At 35.1% G+C, this 20860-nt stretch overlaps 1 protein-coding gene across 4 annotated transcripts in view; it reads left to right on the forward strand.

Annotated features, from left to right (window-relative positions):
- CSDE1 (cold shock domain containing E1) overlaps nucleotides 1–20860 on the forward strand; it is a 36006-nt gene that overhangs the window by 3861 nt on the left and 11285 nt on the right. For 2 of the 4 annotated variants that reach the window (XM_036923360.2, XM_036923361.2), the window contains 12 exons: nucleotides 3833–4220; nucleotides 10628–10774; nucleotides 12438–12636; nucleotides 13639–13748; nucleotides 14149–14241; nucleotides 14867–14964; nucleotides 17101–17182; nucleotides 17518–17646; nucleotides 17763–17888; nucleotides 18392–18604; nucleotides 20234–20374; nucleotides 20461–20625. In XM_036923360.2, coding sequence (XP_036779255.1) covers nucleotides 10637–10774; nucleotides 12438–12636; nucleotides 13639–13748; nucleotides 14149–14241; nucleotides 14867–14964; nucleotides 17101–17182; nucleotides 17518–17646; nucleotides 17763–17888; nucleotides 18392–18604; nucleotides 20234–20374; nucleotides 20461–20625 — 1494 coding nt within the window. In that variant the 5' untranslated portion in view covers nucleotides 3833–4220; nucleotides 10628–10636. The remainder of the gene's footprint in view (nucleotides 1–3832; nucleotides 4221–10627; nucleotides 10775–12437; nucleotides 12637–13638; nucleotides 13749–14148; nucleotides 14242–14866; nucleotides 14965–17100; nucleotides 17183–17517; nucleotides 17647–17762; nucleotides 17889–18391; nucleotides 18605–20233; nucleotides 20375–20460; nucleotides 20626–20860) is intronic. The other 2 variants (XM_057500508.1, XM_057500509.1) reach the window with 2 other exon arrangements.

A 20860-nucleotide genomic window follows, 5' to 3' on the forward strand; every position in this document is an offset into this window, starting at 1 on the left:
GCAGCGAAGGGAGTTGGGGAGAATAACAAAATAGGTGATGGTATTTTTAAGACAAGTGAAATAGGGGATAATGATTTGGATTATCAGTTGAGGTAAGGGAATTAGCTTTAACTCCTAAAACAATGTGACATAATAGTTAATAATTAGCTAATGGTGATAGCGTTTCCATACAAGCAAATGACAAAGTTAATTACTAGCATCAGAGAGACCCTCAGATCGCTTGTAAATTATTCCTTAGTTTTTTTTTAGTTGGTATTTCATGTGACTAAGAAAAGTATCTAGCTTTGGCGGTGGAGGGGGATGGACTTAATGATTAGAGGGTGGGTAAGGCAAAAGCTGCCAATACTACCCATTAATGTTAATAATTTTGACATGAGTAGATAGCCAGTTTTAAATGTGTGAATACCTTTTAAGTTTTCAGTAAGTGTTAATTTGATTGAAGAACATTTGGTTGTTAACCATAGAAATCTCACAACTGTGAAGGTATTAATGAATCAAATTTCAGCTGCTCTCAATTATTCATGATAGTTGGGCTTGTTTGAGCTTAAATAGATCCTAATGGGCTTCATTAGTTCCCAAGATTGTCTCTGCAATGCTCCAGAATTTTAGATTTCTGGAAGTCTCTTGACTTCTGTGTTACTAAGTGATAAACCTGACAGTTCTTAACATAAGAAGGCACTCTAGACTGGGTTAATCCAATTCAAGATTTTCAAGATAAATTCTCTTGATTTTTTTCCCCCTATAATACACAGAGCCTTGTCCTCAGCAGTTTAATGATATTCTCGCCTATTTTATCAGATAGCAATTTTGAAGTCTTTGGGTTCATAAGGTATTAAAGTTAAACCAGTATACCAAGTCTATTTTTAAAGAAAGAGATGATTTGTTGATTGGATAATTAAGACTTATACAGTTAACCGAAACAAAATTTTTTAAAGTTGGTAGAACTGTCTACACTTGAGTCATGGTGTCCTTTGCCTATTATGGATTAATTGCCTTTTTGCTCTATCAGTTTCTACTGTGGTTTAGCAGTACTGGGTTAGGCACTAAAGGGGGCTGTAATAAAGAAATAGACTTGAATTTATCTCTGAGATATTTGAAATATAATTGGAGGAACAAGATTCATAAACATTAAGTGTGAAGTGTAAAATAAAAGTGTAAACAAATTGTAAAACGAGGCAGTGGGAGTTACTGCCTCGTATAAGTGGGAATTAAGGTAATCTGTGCTGGAATGGTCAAAAAAGGCTTGTCACCTTGAAGATGGTGCATTTAGATTCTTTGTGGGAAGACCCATATGCAGAAAGACTAGAATTCAGAAATACCCCCCAAGAGTTGTGTTTATGGATTAAGGAGGAAAATGGACCTAAGAGAAGAACTGGAGAGCAGTAGAAGGTAAAGATGGAAAAGTAGAATAGGGACACCTTGAACCGTGGTTCTTAAATCCTAGGTGCAAGTCGGAAACACTTTGGAAGAGGAGAGAGAAAATACACCAGCAACTACGACCTAAGCCTAGTGAAATTAATTAGAATCTGAAGGTGTGGGATCAAGGCTTTTTTTTTTTTAAGTTGCTCTAGTGGTTGGGTTGTGTGTGCAGTCAGAATTAAGATTCTCCCATCTAAGAGTGCTAGAAAAATGACTGAAGATTTTAGACTAGGAAATAATATGAAATTGGAGTTTTAGGTAGATCAGTCAGGCAAATATTATATGACAGAAAATGGAAAAGGTTGACTGACACTGGAAGTTTGCCAGTGTGCAAGAACCTGTACTGAAATGTGTCATTTAGAACAAAAGATAACCTTGAAGGAAATAAGACTTGCAGCATTGAATGTGAGGGTGGATAGGGAGGAATCAAAGATCATTACCAAAGTGGTCATACTTAAGGCCATTAAGGCACGCTTTGTGTGGGGACTGGGCATAGGGATGTTTTTTTTTTATTAAGCTGTCGATATATACTCTTAACAAAGGCTTCACAAGAAAAACAATGTAGTTGCTACATTCACCCATATTATCGACTCCCCCCCATACCCCACTGCAGTCACTGCCCATCAGTGTACAAGATGCCACATAGTCCCTACTTGTCTTCTCTGTGCTACATTGTCTTCCCCATGATCCCCCCACACCATGTGGACTAACCATAATACCCCTCCATTCACTTCTCCCTCACTCCCCACCCACTCTCCCCCACCCCTCCCCTTTGGTAACCGCTAGTCCCTTCTTGGAGTCTCTGAGTCTGCTGCTATTTTGTTCCTTCAATTTTGCTTCGTTGTTATACTCCACAAATGAGGGAAATCATTTGGTGTTTGTCTTTCTCTGCCTGACTTATTTCACTGAGCATAATCTCTAGCTCCATCCATGGGCATAGGCATTTTTTAAAGCTTCCCAACTGGTTTGAAAACTGTTGGTGTAAGAATTATCTAGTCTAGGTAATGGGTAAATGACCTAAATAAAACTGAAAGATGGGACGAATGTAATGTTTCATATTTGAAATAAGATAATAAAGTCATGGAATGTAACATACAGCCACAAAAAAAAAAAGGCCACAGGTCAGCTATTACCTATTTTTCATTTTTCATATTAGAAATTGAAACTTAGGTAGAATAACTTGTTTATGGCTTTTACTAGTAAGTATCAGTGATTAAATTGAACTCTCCTACTCTAACCTATTTCACCAGCTCTGACCTCTCACCGTATAGCTGTTCTTATTTCTGATGTTTTTCACATATACTATTCCTCTCTTTAATACCTAAAACCAAATCCACCTTTTTCTTCTCCCCATATAAATCATTTTAACTAACAGCACCATTTTAGTTAACACTTCAGGCAGTGCTAAATAATTTTTAAAGCTAATGTAAAACACAATTCTGTGGTTTTATTTACAAATGTATTTCTTGTCCCATCTCTTGTTTTTATTGTCTATAAAAGAGAACAACAGTTTTTATAGAAAAAGGAACAACATCTCAAATGAGATTTCTCTTTTCCCTCACTACGCCATCTCCCACACAATGTCATGACTTAAAACCCTTTCATCAAAAACATTTCCTGGTATATCAAGTAGAGATACTTCATAATCTAGCTCCACTACACCTGTCACACTGCCTGTCCCATTTCACTTTAACCCAGGCCTGTGTTCTAGCCAGGCTAGTCTACTGCCTCTCTGAAACAAGTCGTACTTATTACCACAGTCATCATGCAGTAAGCTTCCCTTGAGGCCAGGCATGGAAAATTATATACATGGTCCCTGCTTTCAAGGAACTTAGACCCTAGTGGCATACTGTGGTTGGCTTATGTTGTTATTTCATGCCTAGAATAATAAGTTGTTCTCTTCCCCTTAAAAATCTGCCTCTTCTAATTAAGCTCAAATTCCATCTCTGTGCTCACCATGTTGTTTCGATGCACATATACAGTGTTGAATAAGCAATAAGTAGTATTGTGACATAGTAGATACCCAGATGTTTGTTAAGCAAATTAATTTTGGTGTTTTGTTCTATATTCTGAATTTTGTCCATCTGTAACTCTTACCTTCTCATAAAGAGTGTAAACTCCCTGTTGGCAGGAACTTCTTTCATATTTTCCACAATAGCTAACACAGTGCTAGGTATTTATAAAATGCTTGTACTAAATTGAATATTATGCTATGTAATTTAGAGCTTATTGGGGGAGGGGATTGTCAGTAAGGACTGGATGTAATTTCCTAATTTGAGCATATGATACCAAAGGAGGTAATCCGTTAGCACTTGAGAGATTAACATCAAATGAGTATGCTTCCTCTGTCCACCCTCTGTCACTAATTCTTTTATGTAAGTTATACTTAATGTCTTCCATTTTTTATCTTTAGTATGAAGTGTAACAGAACAGACTTTACCACCTGAAACTGCTGCTTCAAGTTCAGATCAGGCAAGGAACAAACCTCGAAACAACCAACAAGACCAAAGAAGAGTACACCTAAATTGAAGACACAACACTTGATCTGAAACAAGAAGTTTGTGCCTACTCAACAGCTTTGAAAGAGCACTTCCCAACGCTGCTAGTAGTCTTTGTTTTCTTCAGTGCTGTACTGTGAGATTGCCCGGTGCAGCAGCAGTTGTATTCTTTATTAGCTTGATAGATCATTTTCTCTCGCTCTTTTTTTTTAATACTAGCAACTTTCATCCTTTGAAACGTGTGCTGTAAAAGAAGAATCAGCAAATACTACTGAAAGTGCAATATTTGATTATCACTGCGAGGTAGGTTTGTAGTTCCTGTTGGCAAGAATCACTTTATAATTCTGGGTTTCCTATTTATTTGGTCAAATTCTTAATCTGTTCTCTTCCACAGGTATTCAGAAAACACTTTACGTCCTCAACTCTTTAGTCTGAAAATACCAAGTTTTATTTATTGTCTCTTGTTATATGAACACGTTATTTATGGTCAGAACTATGGGATTTTTCACACAAGATTATATTTACATGCAGATCTCTAATTTATTCGTCTCAGAAAAACTGTACTGTTTAGAAGTTAGGGTTTCAGGTAGGAATCCCCTTTGCAGTCTTTGGTGGCAGGGGGTTGTGGGGGGTGTCTGTAACCTAGGGTAAAGAAAGCCTACAGAGAAGGGGAGAAGTATATTGTAAAGAGAGAGACAAGTCTTCTGGTAGAGGTGTAGGGGTAACAAAATAAGCAGATTGAGGGAGATGAGAAAGCACATGGTATATTGAGTAAGTCCATTATGAACAGAGTAGAGAACAGTCTTGTGGGATGGAGAGAGTTAACTGTAAAGGGAGGCTTGCTGGAGGCAGGTTCTGAGGGTCCACTGTATTTGACTTCTGTAGGAAAGTTGTCAGGTGTTTATAAGCAAGAGCTTAATGGATTTTGTGTTTCAAAACTGAGGTGGCTTTATTGCTTCAGATTTTAAAATTATATATTCAGAAGTATGTCTTTGAAAGACAGCTGGTGCCACTTTTAGAGATAGGCTGAGGATGGGAAGACCTGTTAGGAGCAATGGATAAAGTGTAAGGAAGATGGAAGTTAGGGTATAAGCTGAGAAAGATGTAGGCACTAGGTGTTTTAATGGTAGAAGTCTTAGGACTTGGTGACCAACTGAATGTGAGGGAACTGAACTTAATTTGCTTAACTATCCAGTTTTCCAAGCTAGAAACCTTTGTTCATAGGAATAGGGAAGTTAAGGTGGGTACTTGATGAAATAAAATATATTGTGGAAATCTGGGGTGTGGATTGATAGTGATCCGGAGAAAAGTTGAGACAGTAGGCCAGTATGGAATGTTAATAAACTGGTAATTTTGGTCAGGTGGGATTACGAAGGGCAATTCCTTTTTAATCTTGAGGTCTAGATTTTTCTAAAATGGATAGAAGTAAAGGCTTGGAATTCAGAAGAAGTCTATTTATAGGTAAGGAAGAAGCACCAAAGAAGAGAATGTTCAAATAAATAGAGGTAGTTGGGAAAGAATGCCAAGGAATACAATTTGAAGAAGTTGGTGCCTTATTTAAAATGCTGTGGCGATCAAATAGAACAAAGAATGAAAATAGGCCATTCCTGGATTGTTGTGATATAAAAGCTTCATCATCATTTCAAGAAGCACTCTAGCTAGGCCTTTATTTCCACAATTTATCTAAAGGTTGATGGGTCTTACTCTGGAGTAGAATTTATTCTTCAACTGAGAACTACCAGTATTAACAACTTATTTAAATTATGTGTTCCATAAATAGACACTCAGTTGCTCATTTTAAGGTTACTGTACCATTTGCTTTTTCTGTTTGTTTCCTACCTCCATATCTGATCTTTTAAAGATAATTTGTTGTCAACTGTAGGTAAGATGATACAAATTCAAACTGTACAATTCTGTCTGTACTATTCAAAAGGGTGGAATATTAGACACTAGAGCTTCTACTTTGTTTCACTGACATTAATTGTAGAAATGGATATAAAGTAGAAGTGTTTTTTGTTTAGCCTAATCTTTATCATCTGAATATCGGTTTTTGCTGCGTGACCTTTTTTAATATATAAATAAATACACCTGTATGCATGCATAGCTGTCACAAATTAAGTTACATACATTAATTCATGTATTTACAACAGATAAATAATAATTGGGTGGGATGGGGGATATTGATGGTAAAACGTGCTGTTTGTACATCTGTGAATTACTCAGGTTAAAAGGGGCACAGCTAAGGAAATAGATTTGGTAGTGCAGTAGAACCCCAGATTTTAAAAGAGACTTTAGTTAAAATGGTAAAAGTAGTACACACTTAGGAAGGAATAAATATGGATGAGTGGGATAGCCCTAAAAAATCCTGGCCATGGGTGATTTGGTGTTTTGGTTAAGACAGTCTAAAGGTGACAAAAGGAAAGCAAAATTAGGAACATCAGAAGAATGAAAGCCCCAGATGAATGAGAAGATAACAGGGTAATTTACTTAAGGGTGTGTTAGTGTTAATAGATACCAGTGACCAGGAACTAGTAAATGTCTTGATTGGTTTTTTTCCCAAAATCAGGTGTGGAAAAATTGGAGCTTGCTCTCTATCCCTAGCAAAAATCCAGGACCAAACAAATGAAAAATAAGGTTTTTCAGTAAGGCATCTAACGGAATTATTTTATAATAACGTAATGGTCAATATGGAGAAATGTAGGTTGGGTAATAGTACATGAAAAGGTACTGGTCTGATTTTTTAGAGAGTTCTCCAGGTGTATGCTGCCAGATTCTATCCTTGCCTTGCTTTTTAAAAAGACCTAGTAAGTTATGTGATTACTTGTGTGCTAAGCACTATTCTGGGCTTTTTATATGAAGCAACTAATTTAATCATCACAGTATCACTGTGAAGTAGATACTAAGGAAGGGCATAGAATACCTAAAAGATAGATTACGAAGCCTAATAATTTAAAATTATCCCTATAACTTTAGGTTAACCAACAAAGGATATTGAAAAGTGTTAATTAGTTTTTTCTGTAGGAACAAATAAATGATCAATTACCAGAAGGAAAAGACCTGATTTTACTAATTAATTTGTTAAGAAATGATCTGGAGGTTTTTTTGTTATACAGAGTTTCTGAAACTAGTCGAGAGAATCAAGACATAATCACTCATTACTCTATTTATATTGGTCAGGGTACAATAAAAATAATGGTTAAATGCACTCGAATGACTGATTGGTACATTTCCAGAAGATGACAGTATACAAAATAGTTGCACTCAGAAAATGGATTGGAACAGTGGAAGTTAAGGGAAGGTATGTTTAGAATAATAACAGTACAGTCATTTTCTAAAACTGTCTATCATCATGAAGTAGGCTACGTTTTCTAAATTAATTTTTCTATGTCAGAAGCCAGGCAGACTAAGTTAAAATAAGGGAGGGGTAAGGACAAAGGGGTTACAAAAGAAATTAAGCACAGAATTTTTATTTATTTTTTTTACAAGAGGATTTGGAAATTCCATAGGCCCTCATATTACATTTGAGGAAACAATCCCAGACAGCTCTAAGTATGAGAAGCAGAATTAAAAACCAGTCTTTTGATTCTGATTCTCTGTTCTTAAGGAGGTTAAGTTGATTTGGATTAAAAGTTAAGTTTAAATTTGACCTGAGATTCTTTGCAATTCTTCTTTTTTAGAAGGGGGGTTAATTTTGCTAATGACTTCCCAATTTTAAAAATAAGGAAAGTGTAGAAAGTCTAAGCTTGATGAAGATGAAGTTGGTGGTTTTTTTGTGTTCACTAAAATATGAATAGAACTTAGAACAGTGCTGATGCATTTGTAGGCTCTCAAATTCTGATACAAGGTTTGTTGAAGGTAGTGATTAAGAATGTGAGCCATGCACTAGGTATGAGATTGTTTCCATTTACCATTTTTTTTAGCACTGTGCCCTTAGGACACTTCCTAAGGGTTTTCTCATCTGTGAGCATTAAATTAGACTTTGCCGATCTTCCCTTTTTAAAATACAATTGAAATCATAGTATATAAATATCTTTCTTATTAGTCATTTCTTATTACAGCATAAGCGTTTTTTGCACATCCTTTCTAAAGACTACATAGTGTTTATATAAATTACTATGACTTCTTGAACCAGTGTTAGGCTTTAGATTGTTTCTAGGAATTTGTTATTAAAACATTTCATTGAACCTGTTTGTGCACTAAGCCTTGTCCACATTTCACATTTCCCAGGACAGGATTCCTGCTGTGGAATTAAGGGAAGTACCTTCATATTTTGATACCTGTTATCTAAACTGAAATTCATTAAGGTTGCTCCAGTTTGCCACCATAAAACTATATGAGCATTTTGTTCTTAGTCATTTTCTCAATATTTTTCAATCTTTTATTTTTCGTAGTTAAATAATTCATCTACATTTTTGATTGCCAAAATTGAAGTTTTTCATATGTTTTGTGTTTAATGAATTAGCTTTAAGACTAATTTGTCTTACTGTCTTTGAGTAATTCAGCAAGCAAGTGCCTGCTATGCCGTAGGCACCATTTGTCTAGACACTGTTGATTTAGCATTGAACACAAGGTTCCTGCCCTCATGAAACTTACATTCTAGTACTAGTTTAATGTATATTGATTTTGCTTAGTCTTCAATAATAACACTGATAATTTTATTTGCATCTGTTTCCTTAGGTTTGAGTATAAAAGCTTGTATTTTTTATATAACCAAATATTGATCCTTTTGCAGTTTTTTTCCTTTTTATTTCCTATTTTATTTATTCCTATTTATTCCTAGAATGTCCCGATCCAAAAATTTTATTAATACTGTATGTGCATTTTTGCCTAATATTTGTTTAGGCATTTAATTCTCTCTGGAATCTTAAGTTTATTTCCCCCCCATTTAAAAAAATATATTTACATAGTGGTCCTTTCCTTCCATCTCCCCCTCCCACCTTTTTTTCCTGGTGGTATCTTTATATCTTAATTTTTTGTAAACAAGCATCCATTGAGCTGTCTACCTTTTCTATTTTTATGTAACTGGTGGTTTTTTTTATGAATTTCCATTTTGTTTAATGGTACTTCTTGAAAGTTTTGGTGGTGCTGGCCTAAAAAAATTGACAATGCCACAGAAATGCAGTTTAGCCAAATTATTAGGAACTCTCTGAAGGGAAAGGTATTAACATTTCTTACCTAACGTCCCTTGAGTGGTGTATTTTTTTTGCCTTTTAAAAAAAACCCAAAATGGATAGAGGCTAAAGAAGTCAGGAAAGATGCTAGAAGGGAAAAAGCTCTTTTTCAATTATCTTTTGACAAGAACATAGAGGTGAGGTGAGACTTGAGCCTAATACCCTTGTTTGGGAACTATTTAGAATCTTAAAAGGAAATGAAATAGCTGTAATCCCTTCTGATTTGGTTCATTTTCCCTTAGGGTAAGAAAAACCATCTTAACCTCTTGCCCTGCAGGTATGTGTGGTGAGACTGGAGACTTGAGACTAGTTTTGCAGCTTCCTGGCCTTTGTTTTCCAGATCATATTATTGTATTCTTTTTTGTGTGGTAATAAGAACTATAGTCCATACATTGAAGAAACACAACTTGAAAGTCACGATCTGAGTCATTTATCTTCAATAGTGGCCTTCAAATTAATGTGATCATACTGTTGTAAAAGCATGTACGGTCAGTATATACTTGTGTATACATTTATAAATTGCACGATTATATTACTGTATTTGTGTTGTAAAACATGGTACAAAGAGGGCAGAGATGAAATAAACAGTATTATTTAAATGTTTACCTGTTAATGCAAAAGTCACTAGAAAAATGATGCTTAATTTCTAAGTGTTTAAAAACTTCATACTATCATGGATCGATATTTGAGGAACAATGTACATATGTGTTTTATTGTTACTAGTACAACTTGGTCTTAAAAATTTGGCAGACTTATCAGATCTCATTAAGTGGCCATTTATTTCATGTCATGGTCAAAGAACTACAACTATGATTACAAGCGTCAGCTCGCAAACTTTTATTAGCATTATTTTCTCTAAGATTCTTCTGTAGGAGTTTTCTTCAACCACTTGTCTATTTGTGAGGGCAGTTTAGATAGCTAAATTTGTCTGCTTAATTGGACAGATATAAACTGTAATAAGCTAAAAGCAAATGAGTGAGTGCTTCATGTCTACCTCATGTGGAGTTTCTCCACTCCTCCCTCAGAATTCCTTAACGTATGTGATGTGTGATGTGAACTGACATAACTCAGCAAGGCCTCTCCTGTAAATATATAATAAATATTTCTAAAAACTAATTTTTGTCTTTTGGGGAAAAATATATAGTTCTAATGTTTTCTTCCCATGCTCCATTGGGTCACCGTCTTTATACCCTACTTTAGAGAGACAAGTGATTGAGAATATTGGATTCTTTGTAAAGTTGTAGGACATTGAGAAGAAATTGGGTTGCATTATCTCTAGCAGTCACCAGAAAGTCCTTCTGGCATTTTTAAAGTTGTAATTATTATGGATTATGGATTGTATTAAGGCTTTAAAAAATACATTTCAGTTTGACCTTTTTAATGTTAATACTTTATTTCACCAACAGAAATCTGATTAAATGAATTATAATTTGCTAAAGTAACCTAATGGGGAATCTATAAAGATAAGGTGGTTGACTGTCAAATGTGTGTTAAATTGTTACTGATCATAGTTATAAACATTATGCTATGTTACCACAGCTGTTTGAGATGGAGAACGTTTTTACTGTGTCATCAGATCCTCATCCCCCTCCTGCAGCCCCTCCTTCACTTTCTTTACCTTTATCTTCATCTTCTACCTCATCTGGGACTAAAAAACAAAAGAGGACCCCCATGTATCAGAGATCTGTAAGTCAGGGAAGCAGTCATCCCAGCTTGTTTGGCTTTGTGTTAGAGCATGACTTAGGAGGACCGCTCAGTTTGATTGTAATACCCTGAAAATTCACTTTCTAACTTCTAATCATTTCCTTCCTCTTAAATCTTAGAAGTTTAGTAGTTTAGGGCCTTGCTACTCAGAATTGTGTCCAAGAATCAAAAGCATTGGTATCACCTTGGAGCTTGTTAGAGTGAAGATTCTCAACTCTGTGTCCCCACTGAATCAGATTTTGTATTTTAACCAGACTGCTAGGTAAACTTAAATTAGAGAAACAGTAGGTTAGAGCCCAGATTGTAGGGGTAGGCCTTCTTGGTTTTAATCCTCTGCCATTTGACTTTGGCAAGCCATTTAATCTCTATTTCTTCATTGGTAACATGGGGATAATAGTACGTTTTGTAGGCTTTTGTAAAAATTAAATGAGTTACTATATGTCAAACACAGTAGTCTAACATGAAAGAACTAGAACTTCACTACCTATAGATTTGTTGGCTTTGATTTGCATGATTTGGCCATCCTATGCACACTGTTTAAGTACTTGGGTTTATCTTTCTGGAATTTCAGTCATTCTTTTCTTATCATAATAAAAAATATTTTTAATAGTGCCCATATTGCATTTAAATAAAAATACTTATAAATCAAATTTCAATGGAAGTCTCTAAAACTAGTTGTAAAGATGTAAATATGTTGCTGCCATAGTAAATCAATTATAGGCCTAACCTTTGCTCATTTTTATCCTATTGTATGCTTCACTTAAACTAATAAAATAATTTGTTTTTATGGTTTTACTCAAGAAAAAAGGAAATATCCAATATGATATTGAACAGGTTCCATTGCATTGCATTTAAGTAGCTCCTCTTCACTAAATGTTCACTAAAGAATGCTTTATCTGATCATAGAAACAAATGACAACAGTTTTTAGAGATTTCATCAATGTCTGAAGCATGTGAAAAGATTTACTTAAATGTACTTGTGAAATGATTAAACATTGTTAGAATTGATGAGCTTTTGTGATTTTGGAGTTTTGTCTCAGAAAATGCTTATTTTCTAACTCATTATTTTGGGTTGTCTTCCATTATTAAAACCTAAGCATGCATTATTCTTGGTATTTTCTATTTTGAAATAAGTACAATATATAGAAAGTTTCTTTTACTGTTTTAACCTCTACTGAAAAAATTGCCTTTAAGATGCATGGCTTACCAAATAATATTAACGATTGCTTAAATTTAAAAATAGGTGTTAATAAATTTCGTAAAGAGGAGTCCTGATTTGGGTGCCATCTCTTGACTTGTTAACCTTTGTACTGAAATTGTTTTAGTAATTTAAAGTTAACAGAAAGGCAGTTTTTAGTTTTGTGGTTGCTTTACCTTTAACACTAAACTCCAGAAATTCTATTTGTCTGGTAAGTGAAAATTCTACCATAAATTGGGGCAGTTCCCCACATGAATTCAATTTGCTCTGAAGTGTTTTATTAGCTAAATTAACATTTTGATAATAAAAGCCCATGATCTTCTCTTTACCTATTTTACCTTCATTTTCTTTGCCTTTCTTTGTTAAAGATTTAGTTAATCAGACTTACTATACTGTGGGGATATTGTACGGATCTGTATATATTGAGTTGTTTTCTTTTTAAAACAGATGAGCTTTGATCCAAACCTTCTTCATAACAATGGACACAATGGGTACCCCAATGGTACTTCAGCATCACTGCGTGAAACGGGGGTTATTGAAAAACTGCTAACCTCTTACGGATTTATTCAGTGTTCAGAACGTCAAGCTAGACTATTCTTCCACTGTTCACAGTATAATGGCAACCTGCAGGACTTAAAAGTAGGAGGTAATCTGTCAGTTCTCCTTTTTAAAAATAAAAAACAATGAAATTTCTTTTGCATATCAACTTGCTCTTGAGTTTTGGCCCTTAAATTGTACCAATTACTGAAGTATGTTTATATGAACTAGCAGAATCCTGATTTCTTTTGGGGTAGTCTATTTGAATGATGAAAGACTAATTGGCTAAAAAATATTTTGGGATATTTTTTAAATAGTTACTTGGATGACTTAATTGTTAGTCTCCCTAATGACAATTTAGCTGTATATTCGATTTTAAGTCACTATTTAACTTTGAAAATGTTAGTTTTGATTTTTACCAAGTATTATTTTTGGTAGTACCTAAAAAAAAAAAAAATCTTTTCCAATGTCACCACTTGGACTATTTGGAAAATCATCTGGGCTAACACCATATAAGTCACTTTTAAATGTGACAAATGCATGGCTTATTAAAGGACTGAAGTTATAAGGTCTCAATGTGTCTGAAAAGTATCTTTGAGAAAAGTCAGAATAATAGTTAATGTGAGTATTTAGCATACCAAATATTCTGAACCCTACAAAAGCATTATTTTGGTTAATCCTCATTTCACAGATGAGGAAACTGAGGTAGGTGGAGGTGAAAAAAAAAACTTGTCAAAAGTCATGGTTATGTTACTTCATTTGCAGTATGTGTGAATGACATGGTAACTTAGAGGACATTAAGACTAAGAGATGGCTACCTTAGTCTGAAGCGGTGACTCTGAAACATTAACATGTATCAGAATTAACTGGAAGGTTTATTGAAATACAAGTTGCTGTACCTGATGCCCAGAGTTTGTCTTTGAGTAGGTCTGGAGTGGAGTCCGGGAATTTGGTTTCTACTAAGCTCCCAGGTGGTGCTGCTGCTGGTCCAAGAACCACACTTTGAGAGTCAGTGGTCTAAGGCATTTCAAATGCTACATTAAATTTAGCTTCAAGTGAGGTACCATTTTGCCAAAATTAGTCCAGAAACACAGCACTTCCTTTATTTTAGATGATGTTGAATTTGAAGTATCATCTGACCGGCGGACTGGGAAACCCATTGCTGTTAAACTGGTGAAGATAAAACCAGAAATCCTCCCTGAGGAACGAATCAATGGACAAGTTAGTGACTTTGATGTTTTGTGTTTTCTTAGGGCCCTGCATTTGCATATCTTTCACTTTAGAAAAGGAAGATTTCCCCCATCTCCTCAGTTTGCACGCAAGAGAGCTATAACATATAAAGATTACTATTTTAAAATTATATCAGAAGCACTGGCATTTCTTGACCTGAAATAAAAATACGGTCAAGACTCGATTTGGGTTTTTATGTATAACCCTAAGTCTATACTTACAGTCAGTTTATGTACTGTAAGTTTGAAACATGGCAGCATGACATCCTCTTGTGGATCATATTAAATGCATCCCTATGTATAGTATAGAGGATATTAAAATTCAGTTTATATTGCACAGTGCTGCTCCTGAAATGATTAGCAATGGAAATTTTTTTTTTTTTGACTGGTAGGTTGTGTGCGCTGTTCCTCACAACTTAGAGAGTAAATCTCCAGCTGCCCCGGGTCAGAGTCCAACAGGGAGTGTATGCTACGAACGTAATGGGGTAAACTTGTGTATTTTTCTTAAACCTTTGCCTGATCCACCATGTGATCTATAAGCGTACTTTACAATTCAAAGTAGAAAACATAAGCTGCAGTTGGTAAAATCAGTTTTAAATTTGGTTTCTAAGAGACTTTGAGTGCAGCTTAATCAAAAATTTTTTTAAAATCCACAAAACTTCCAAATGTCTTAGCTTGCCCAAAAGTGTGACCTTAGTTAGAACATTAAGGAAAAATGCTCCTTATACTCACTTTTTTGGGGGTTGAGGAGGGGATCTTTTTTTCTGGTTCCTTTTAAGCACTAACTTCAGCTTTTTTGTTTGGAATGCCTTATATAAAAATTGTGTTTTTTTTTGAAATGTAACTACAGTTTCTGGGCAAATGCTTCCAAGTGTATAAGCTTTTTTGAAGTTGGATTGCTGCTCAGCTGTGGACTCGCAGAAGTCATCAGCATCATGGAGGGGAAGTGTGTGTTTATAAATGAATAAAGCAATGTACTTCTCATAAAGCATTTAATTTTAAGAACTTTAGCTTAAAATGCCAATTTAAGAGAGATTTAACAAAACGAATCACAGTATACAGTGAATGTGCATCCTGCCAATATAGTGATAATAACTTATTAATTCACAGGAAGTGTTTTATCTGACTTACACCCCTGAAGATGTAGAAGGGAATGTTCAGCTGGAAACTGGAGATAAAATAAACTTTGTAATTGATAACAATAAACAGTAAGTTCTTTTTTCCCACCTACATAATCTTTTTTTGTTTTTTACATAAGAAATGTGAAGCAAGTTAAAAACCTGGCTTGTAAATCTGGATAATTTTCATGATCTTTTAAACTTGCATTCATCAACTAAGCATTTGAGGGTCTGTTCTATGACAGGCACTGTGCAGAGTATCTATCAGAAATAGGAAGATAATTAAAACATGGTCAGAGCTTTCAAAGAGATGTACTAGAGGTCAGTGAAAGTTTTGCAAAAGCAGCAGTACTTGAAGTAAGTTTTTAGGGATTCTGGGAGTCATTTTTGGGGAAATGGCCAAAAGTTTGAATTGATTCTTAGGAAGATGAAGTCTGAACTTCCCACAGTCATTGGAATCTTTGAAGGGTTTTAAATGGAACAGTATAACTGTTCTGGACCATAGGAAGTGGTGGAGATGATAGACTTTTTAGAGAGTAGGGATGCTTTCTACTAGAGGCAGTGATAGAAGTACTAATATGAAAGATGAGGCCTAATGTACATTGGCCAGGGGTGGTTGGGTGGAGAAGTCAAGTCACATTGAGAAGGTAAAATCAAGTTTTATAATTGATCAGAAAGAGGTGTGTATTGGAATTAAGGAAAAGGAAGTCCCAAAATGCCATGTTTCTGGCTTGGGCTGCTAGGCATATGATGGTACCATTAATTGGACTAAGGAGATAGAGCAGAAAATATTAAGGGTAGAAGAAGAAGAATTCTGGCATTTTGAATTTGAGGTGTCTGTGGGTATTTCTCAGTGAAGTTACTGTTGCATGTGGAAGTCTGAGGCAGCTATTAAGGGCAGGAGATAGAGCTATCAAATTTATTAGCATTTAGTAGTTAAGGAAAGTAGTTAAAACTCGGGAATAACTATTTTTATACCATTACAGAAGGAAGTTAAAAATAGGAAGTTGGAGAAAGTGCTAGTAATGCACTTTGCAGTAGCATAAGGAAAGAAAAGTTCCAAGAGCATATGCAGAATTATTAGCCTTTACTTCTAGAAGGAATCATATTGAGTTGTGGATGTGGATGTTACTAATTCCAGTCTGAAAGCCTATTTAATCTCAAGTAGGAAATTATGAGATAGGGCTTGAGTTTGAGGGTTGAAGCCAATGAAAGGGCTTTATAAAGTAGTTCTTACATGATCCAAGTGCTTGTACTAAATCCTTCGTCTATAGTTACTAATCCTCAGAACAGCCTAACCTGTAAAAAGAGGTTATATTATCATAAAGCAATTTGTCTGAAGTTATGCAGCTTTTAAATAGATACTTAAATCACAATCTAGCTCTAATGCCTTTTCACTGTAGTAAATTGCAAAGGCAAGTAGGATTTTTCCAGTGTCTTAGTTAATCTGTTAAATTTTTTTAATAAAAAGCACAATTGGGTTACAATTTGTCGAAGAACTAAGGGACACAATTGCTTGGTCTGCACCTCTTCTTAAAAACTATACCAGCAAATACTGCATGTTACACAGTCTGTGCTATCTTTAAAATGAAATCAAATTTACTTTCCTGTTACTCAAAGATGGAGACAGTATAGCAACATGTGGTATCTCTACCTAATTTCAGTGAAGGTGAAGGTCTTTATTTTTAAAAGAATGTCATCACTTTCCTATTATCACTGCATTTACTCAGCTTTCTTTTATGGCTATTTAATCAGAAATAATGGTTGGAATAGCTAAATTCATCACGCATTGTAAACAGGGACCATATCTTATTAATCTCTCTATCCGCAGTACCTTTGTGTGCCGCACATAAGACTTCAGGTGTTCAATGCATGACCTTCCTGAAACTTGAGTATTCGCCAACTTTAGTTGCATACAGTTTGCAGCCTTATTTCTTCTGTTGAATAGAAAAGCATAGGGTAGACATGGTGTTTATTTAACAGTTCAAGAAAAAAATGATGTGTGCCCAATTAAGAAGGCTAGGGAGTTGGAGCAAAAGTCCTTTGTGTGTGAAGCCATATGAAAAGAATTGGGTCATAAACCTTAACATTTGCTCTTAATGATGGCATTGAATTCTTCAGGCCTCAGAAAACTGTTGTTCCTCTAGACTCATCATATCTAACCAAGTCAATGCATTTTATATCCTTCTTTGATCTCCCCATCCCCACCCAATTATTCCTTTCTAGTACTGGTGCTGTAAGTGCTCGTAACATAATGCTGTTGAAAAAGAAACAAGCCCGCTGTCAGGGAGTAGTTTGTGCCATGAAGGTAAGTATCATCAAATTTGAGAAAATTTGAGTTTTTTCTTTGACTACTTTATGTCTTTTATACTTCAAACCCAAGCCTTTTGTTTCTACTCTGTGTCTTTACAAATATTTCACTGTTAACCTCAAAATAATCTCTTAAAATTCCTTGGTTGTTACTCATTTATTCTGTTCTTTAAAATGGGCCATTTAATTGATAATATTGAACTACACCAAATACATTGTTTCCATTCTAGTATAATTTATGAAAGGCTTATTGATTATACATTATACTCATAAATATTTACATTGAGTAGTACATAATGTTCTTGTTACTTCTTGGTTTTTGTTTGTTTTTAGGAGGCATTTGGCTTTATTGAAAGAGGAGATGTTGTAAAAGAGATATTCTTTCACTATAGTGAATTTAAGGGTGACTTAGAGACTTTACAGCCTGGAGATGATGTGGAATTCACAATCAAAGACAGAAATGTAAGATAGTTAACTAAATCTTTGGCCTTCTTTTAAGATCAGTAGTGAATTACATTTTTAGGGAATACAAAATTACGTGGTTTCCACCCCCACCCCCACACTCCCTCCTGATTTAGGGTAAAGAAGTTGCAACAGATGTGAGACTATTGCCTCAAGGAACAGTTATTTTTGAAGACATCAGCATTGAACATTTTGAAGGAACTGTAACCAAAGTTATCCCAAAAGTACCCAGTAAAAACCAGGTAAACAATCTTTTTCAATAGAGTCTTCTTTTGCCTCATCAGTATAGAATAATATGGTATATGGACATTTCATTCCATTCATTAATGTAATTGATAGCGGGACAATTAAATATTTCTGGAATATGTTAATTAAATGAGAAATCATTGATGTCCATGAATATGGGTCTTTTGGTTTTGTTCTATTGAATGATAAAAAGAAAGGGGGGAAAAAGAAGAAATGATGGTTAATTTGGGAAAAAACAATTTCAGTGGGCATTTGTATCCATCCATCCACCCCCACCATTTGTTTTGTGTGGGAGGATCTTAATTTAGTGTTGTGATTTTATGGTTGTATCATGTAACCACAGAACACAAAGCTTTCAGATTGGTCTTACGTTGTGAACCTTTTTTCCCTTTAGGGAACTATTATAAATAACGTGGGTTTGGTACATGTTCTTCTTGTTTGACTTAGAACTAGAAAGGATGACACATCTCCAGCTAAAATAGCTTTTCCTTCTCATCAGAACGACCCATTACCAGGACGCATCAAAGTTGACTTTGTGATCCCTAAAGAACTTCCCTTTGGAGACAAAGATACAAAATCCAAGGTGACCCTACTAGAGGGTGACCATGTCAGGTTTAATATTTCAACAGACCGACGTGACAAATTAGAACGAGCAACCAACATAGAAGTTCTATCAAATACATTTCAGTTTACTAGTGAAGCCAGAGAAATGGTAAGTGTTGGATAGTCTTAGGTATGTATCCAATATTGGGGGAGTGGGGGGACAGTGTTATATTTTAGTTCATAGTACTATATTTAGAATTTTTTAAGTTAGTGATGATGTTGGGCAATACCTTGTTAAAGTGATTAAGAACATAAGACATCTGAGACAGTCTGGGTTTGACATTTAGCTCTGCCAGTTATCTTTAAGTAGATGTGAAAAAGTTTTAGAATGAAAGCCTGGAAGGATGAGTCCTGAGGTCTTTAGTCAGTGATTGTTCCTTAAATATGAAGAGTGAGAATATTCAAGCCCATCATTGTCAAAGTAGATTTTCCCAAATTATTTCATAGATGTTTACTAAATACTAACTCAAAGTTAAGTAGGTTTTGTTTCTTTTGCCGTTACAGCAGGACTTTGCAAATTCTTCTTGCTGGTTTTATGTCTAGGAGTGACATATACCAGAATTGTCTTCCAAACATGTTCTACAAGCTCAGTTTTCATGAACTAATTTTCTCAGATGTGTTACAATTTAATTCTGTTTGGGTGATAATATCTTTACAGTATTTCTCAGAATTGTTACCAGTGGAATTAGCTACTTTAAATGAAAATTTAAGCTTCTTGTGGCTTTTTTTTAACCTTTACCTTTGGCGAACTGATCTTGTTTGACGCTTGCAGTGTGCTTTTAACTTGAAAATTTTGAGACCCCAATGTGTCATTAAAAAAAGCAACTCAAGTAGGATATCTTTTGCTTTAATATGGAGTGCATTGTTGAGTAGCTTGGCTGCCATCAGGATTTTAGTAATATTAAATGTCAGAATATTCAGACTGCATTCAAAATTGGTTATAGAATAATCATTTTTGTATTATGTAAATAAGCAATATGTAAGTCATTGGTAGGTTGATGATAATTGTGTTTTAGTAGATGTTTCTGTACCTGCCAGTTACTCTGGATATAATGCCCTGTGAGCTCCGATAACTTAGTAAGAAGGAAAAAAAAAAGATGAGCAAAGAATTTCCTGTATTTTACTCTAAGACCGAAATTTAAGTCCTTCCTGCGCCTAAACTCAAGTAAAACTTTTGAAGTAGAGACTAGAGAGCTGCCTTTGGGTGACTTGAATTATTTGACATACTGATATGTAGACTGTTTTAATTCCTGGAAGTTATGTTGTCATAAAGCTTGGGCCTTGTTTAAAATCCTGGTTCCTGCCACTTACCAGCTGTGTGCTTTGTACAAATTGCTTTACCTCTCTCGGCCTCAATTTCCTCATCTTAAACAAAACTGGATAATACTACCCATCCTCATCTTAAACAAAACTGGATAATACTACCCAGTTCACAGAATTCAGAATGAAGTGGAATACATTGTGTGCATGTGTTTACATTCAGGTATAACTTTTATGCACTAGGGCATATTGGGTAAAGAGCATCTGGGGAGTATCAGACAATTGCTTAGAGGTTAATTTACTAAGAAAGCAATGAATTTGTATTTAAATGGAAAAATTAAAATGTGGATACAGAATGTGGGTCTCGGTCATTAATACAGAGAATTCCTAACGAATTTAACTTGGCGATGCTTCCAGACTTAAATATTGTTGCTTTGACAAGCTTTCACAGCTAGTGAAAATATTATTTGGGTTTCAGGGTGTAATTGCCGCCATGAGAGATGGTTTTGGTTTCATCAAGTGTGTGGATCGTGATGCTCGTATGTTCTTCCACTTCAGTGAAATTCTGGATGGGAACCAGCTCCATATTGCAGATGAAGTAGAGTTTACTGTGGTTCCTGTGAGTAGTTTTCTGAGAAAAGCATGGGGTGTTTTCTTGATGCTCTCTTAACTCAGTTTAAAGTTACTTTTGTTTATCATTTGTAGGATATGCTCTCTGCCCAAAGAAATCATGCTATTAGGATTAAAAAACTTCCCAAGGGCACAGTTTCATTCCATTCCCATTCAGATCATCGTTTTCTGGGCACTGTAGAAAAAGAAGCCACTTTTTCCAATCTTAAAACCACTAGCCCAAATAAAGGCAAAGAAAAGGTAAGCTTCACATGATCAAAATGATTTCTGTTGCTCTTTATTCCTGTTCTGCTTGAAGGCAACCACTGTCCACATAGTGATAGAGTGTTGTCTCTTTCAGAATTCCCTGCAATATTAACAGTGAACTAATGTAAATCAAGGTGGTTTAGCCTCTGCATTACTGACATTTTGGGCTGGGTGATTGTTTAGGAGAGCCGAGAGGGTAGCTGTTGTGTGTATTGTGGGGTATTTAGCA

Source organism: Manis pentadactyla, chromosome 4 (assembly GCF_030020395.1).
Source record: "Manis pentadactyla isolate mManPen7 chromosome 4, mManPen7.hap1, whole genome shotgun sequence".
In the NCBI taxonomy this organism is placed as follows: domain Eukaryota; kingdom Metazoa; phylum Chordata; class Mammalia; order Pholidota; family Manidae; genus Manis; species Manis pentadactyla.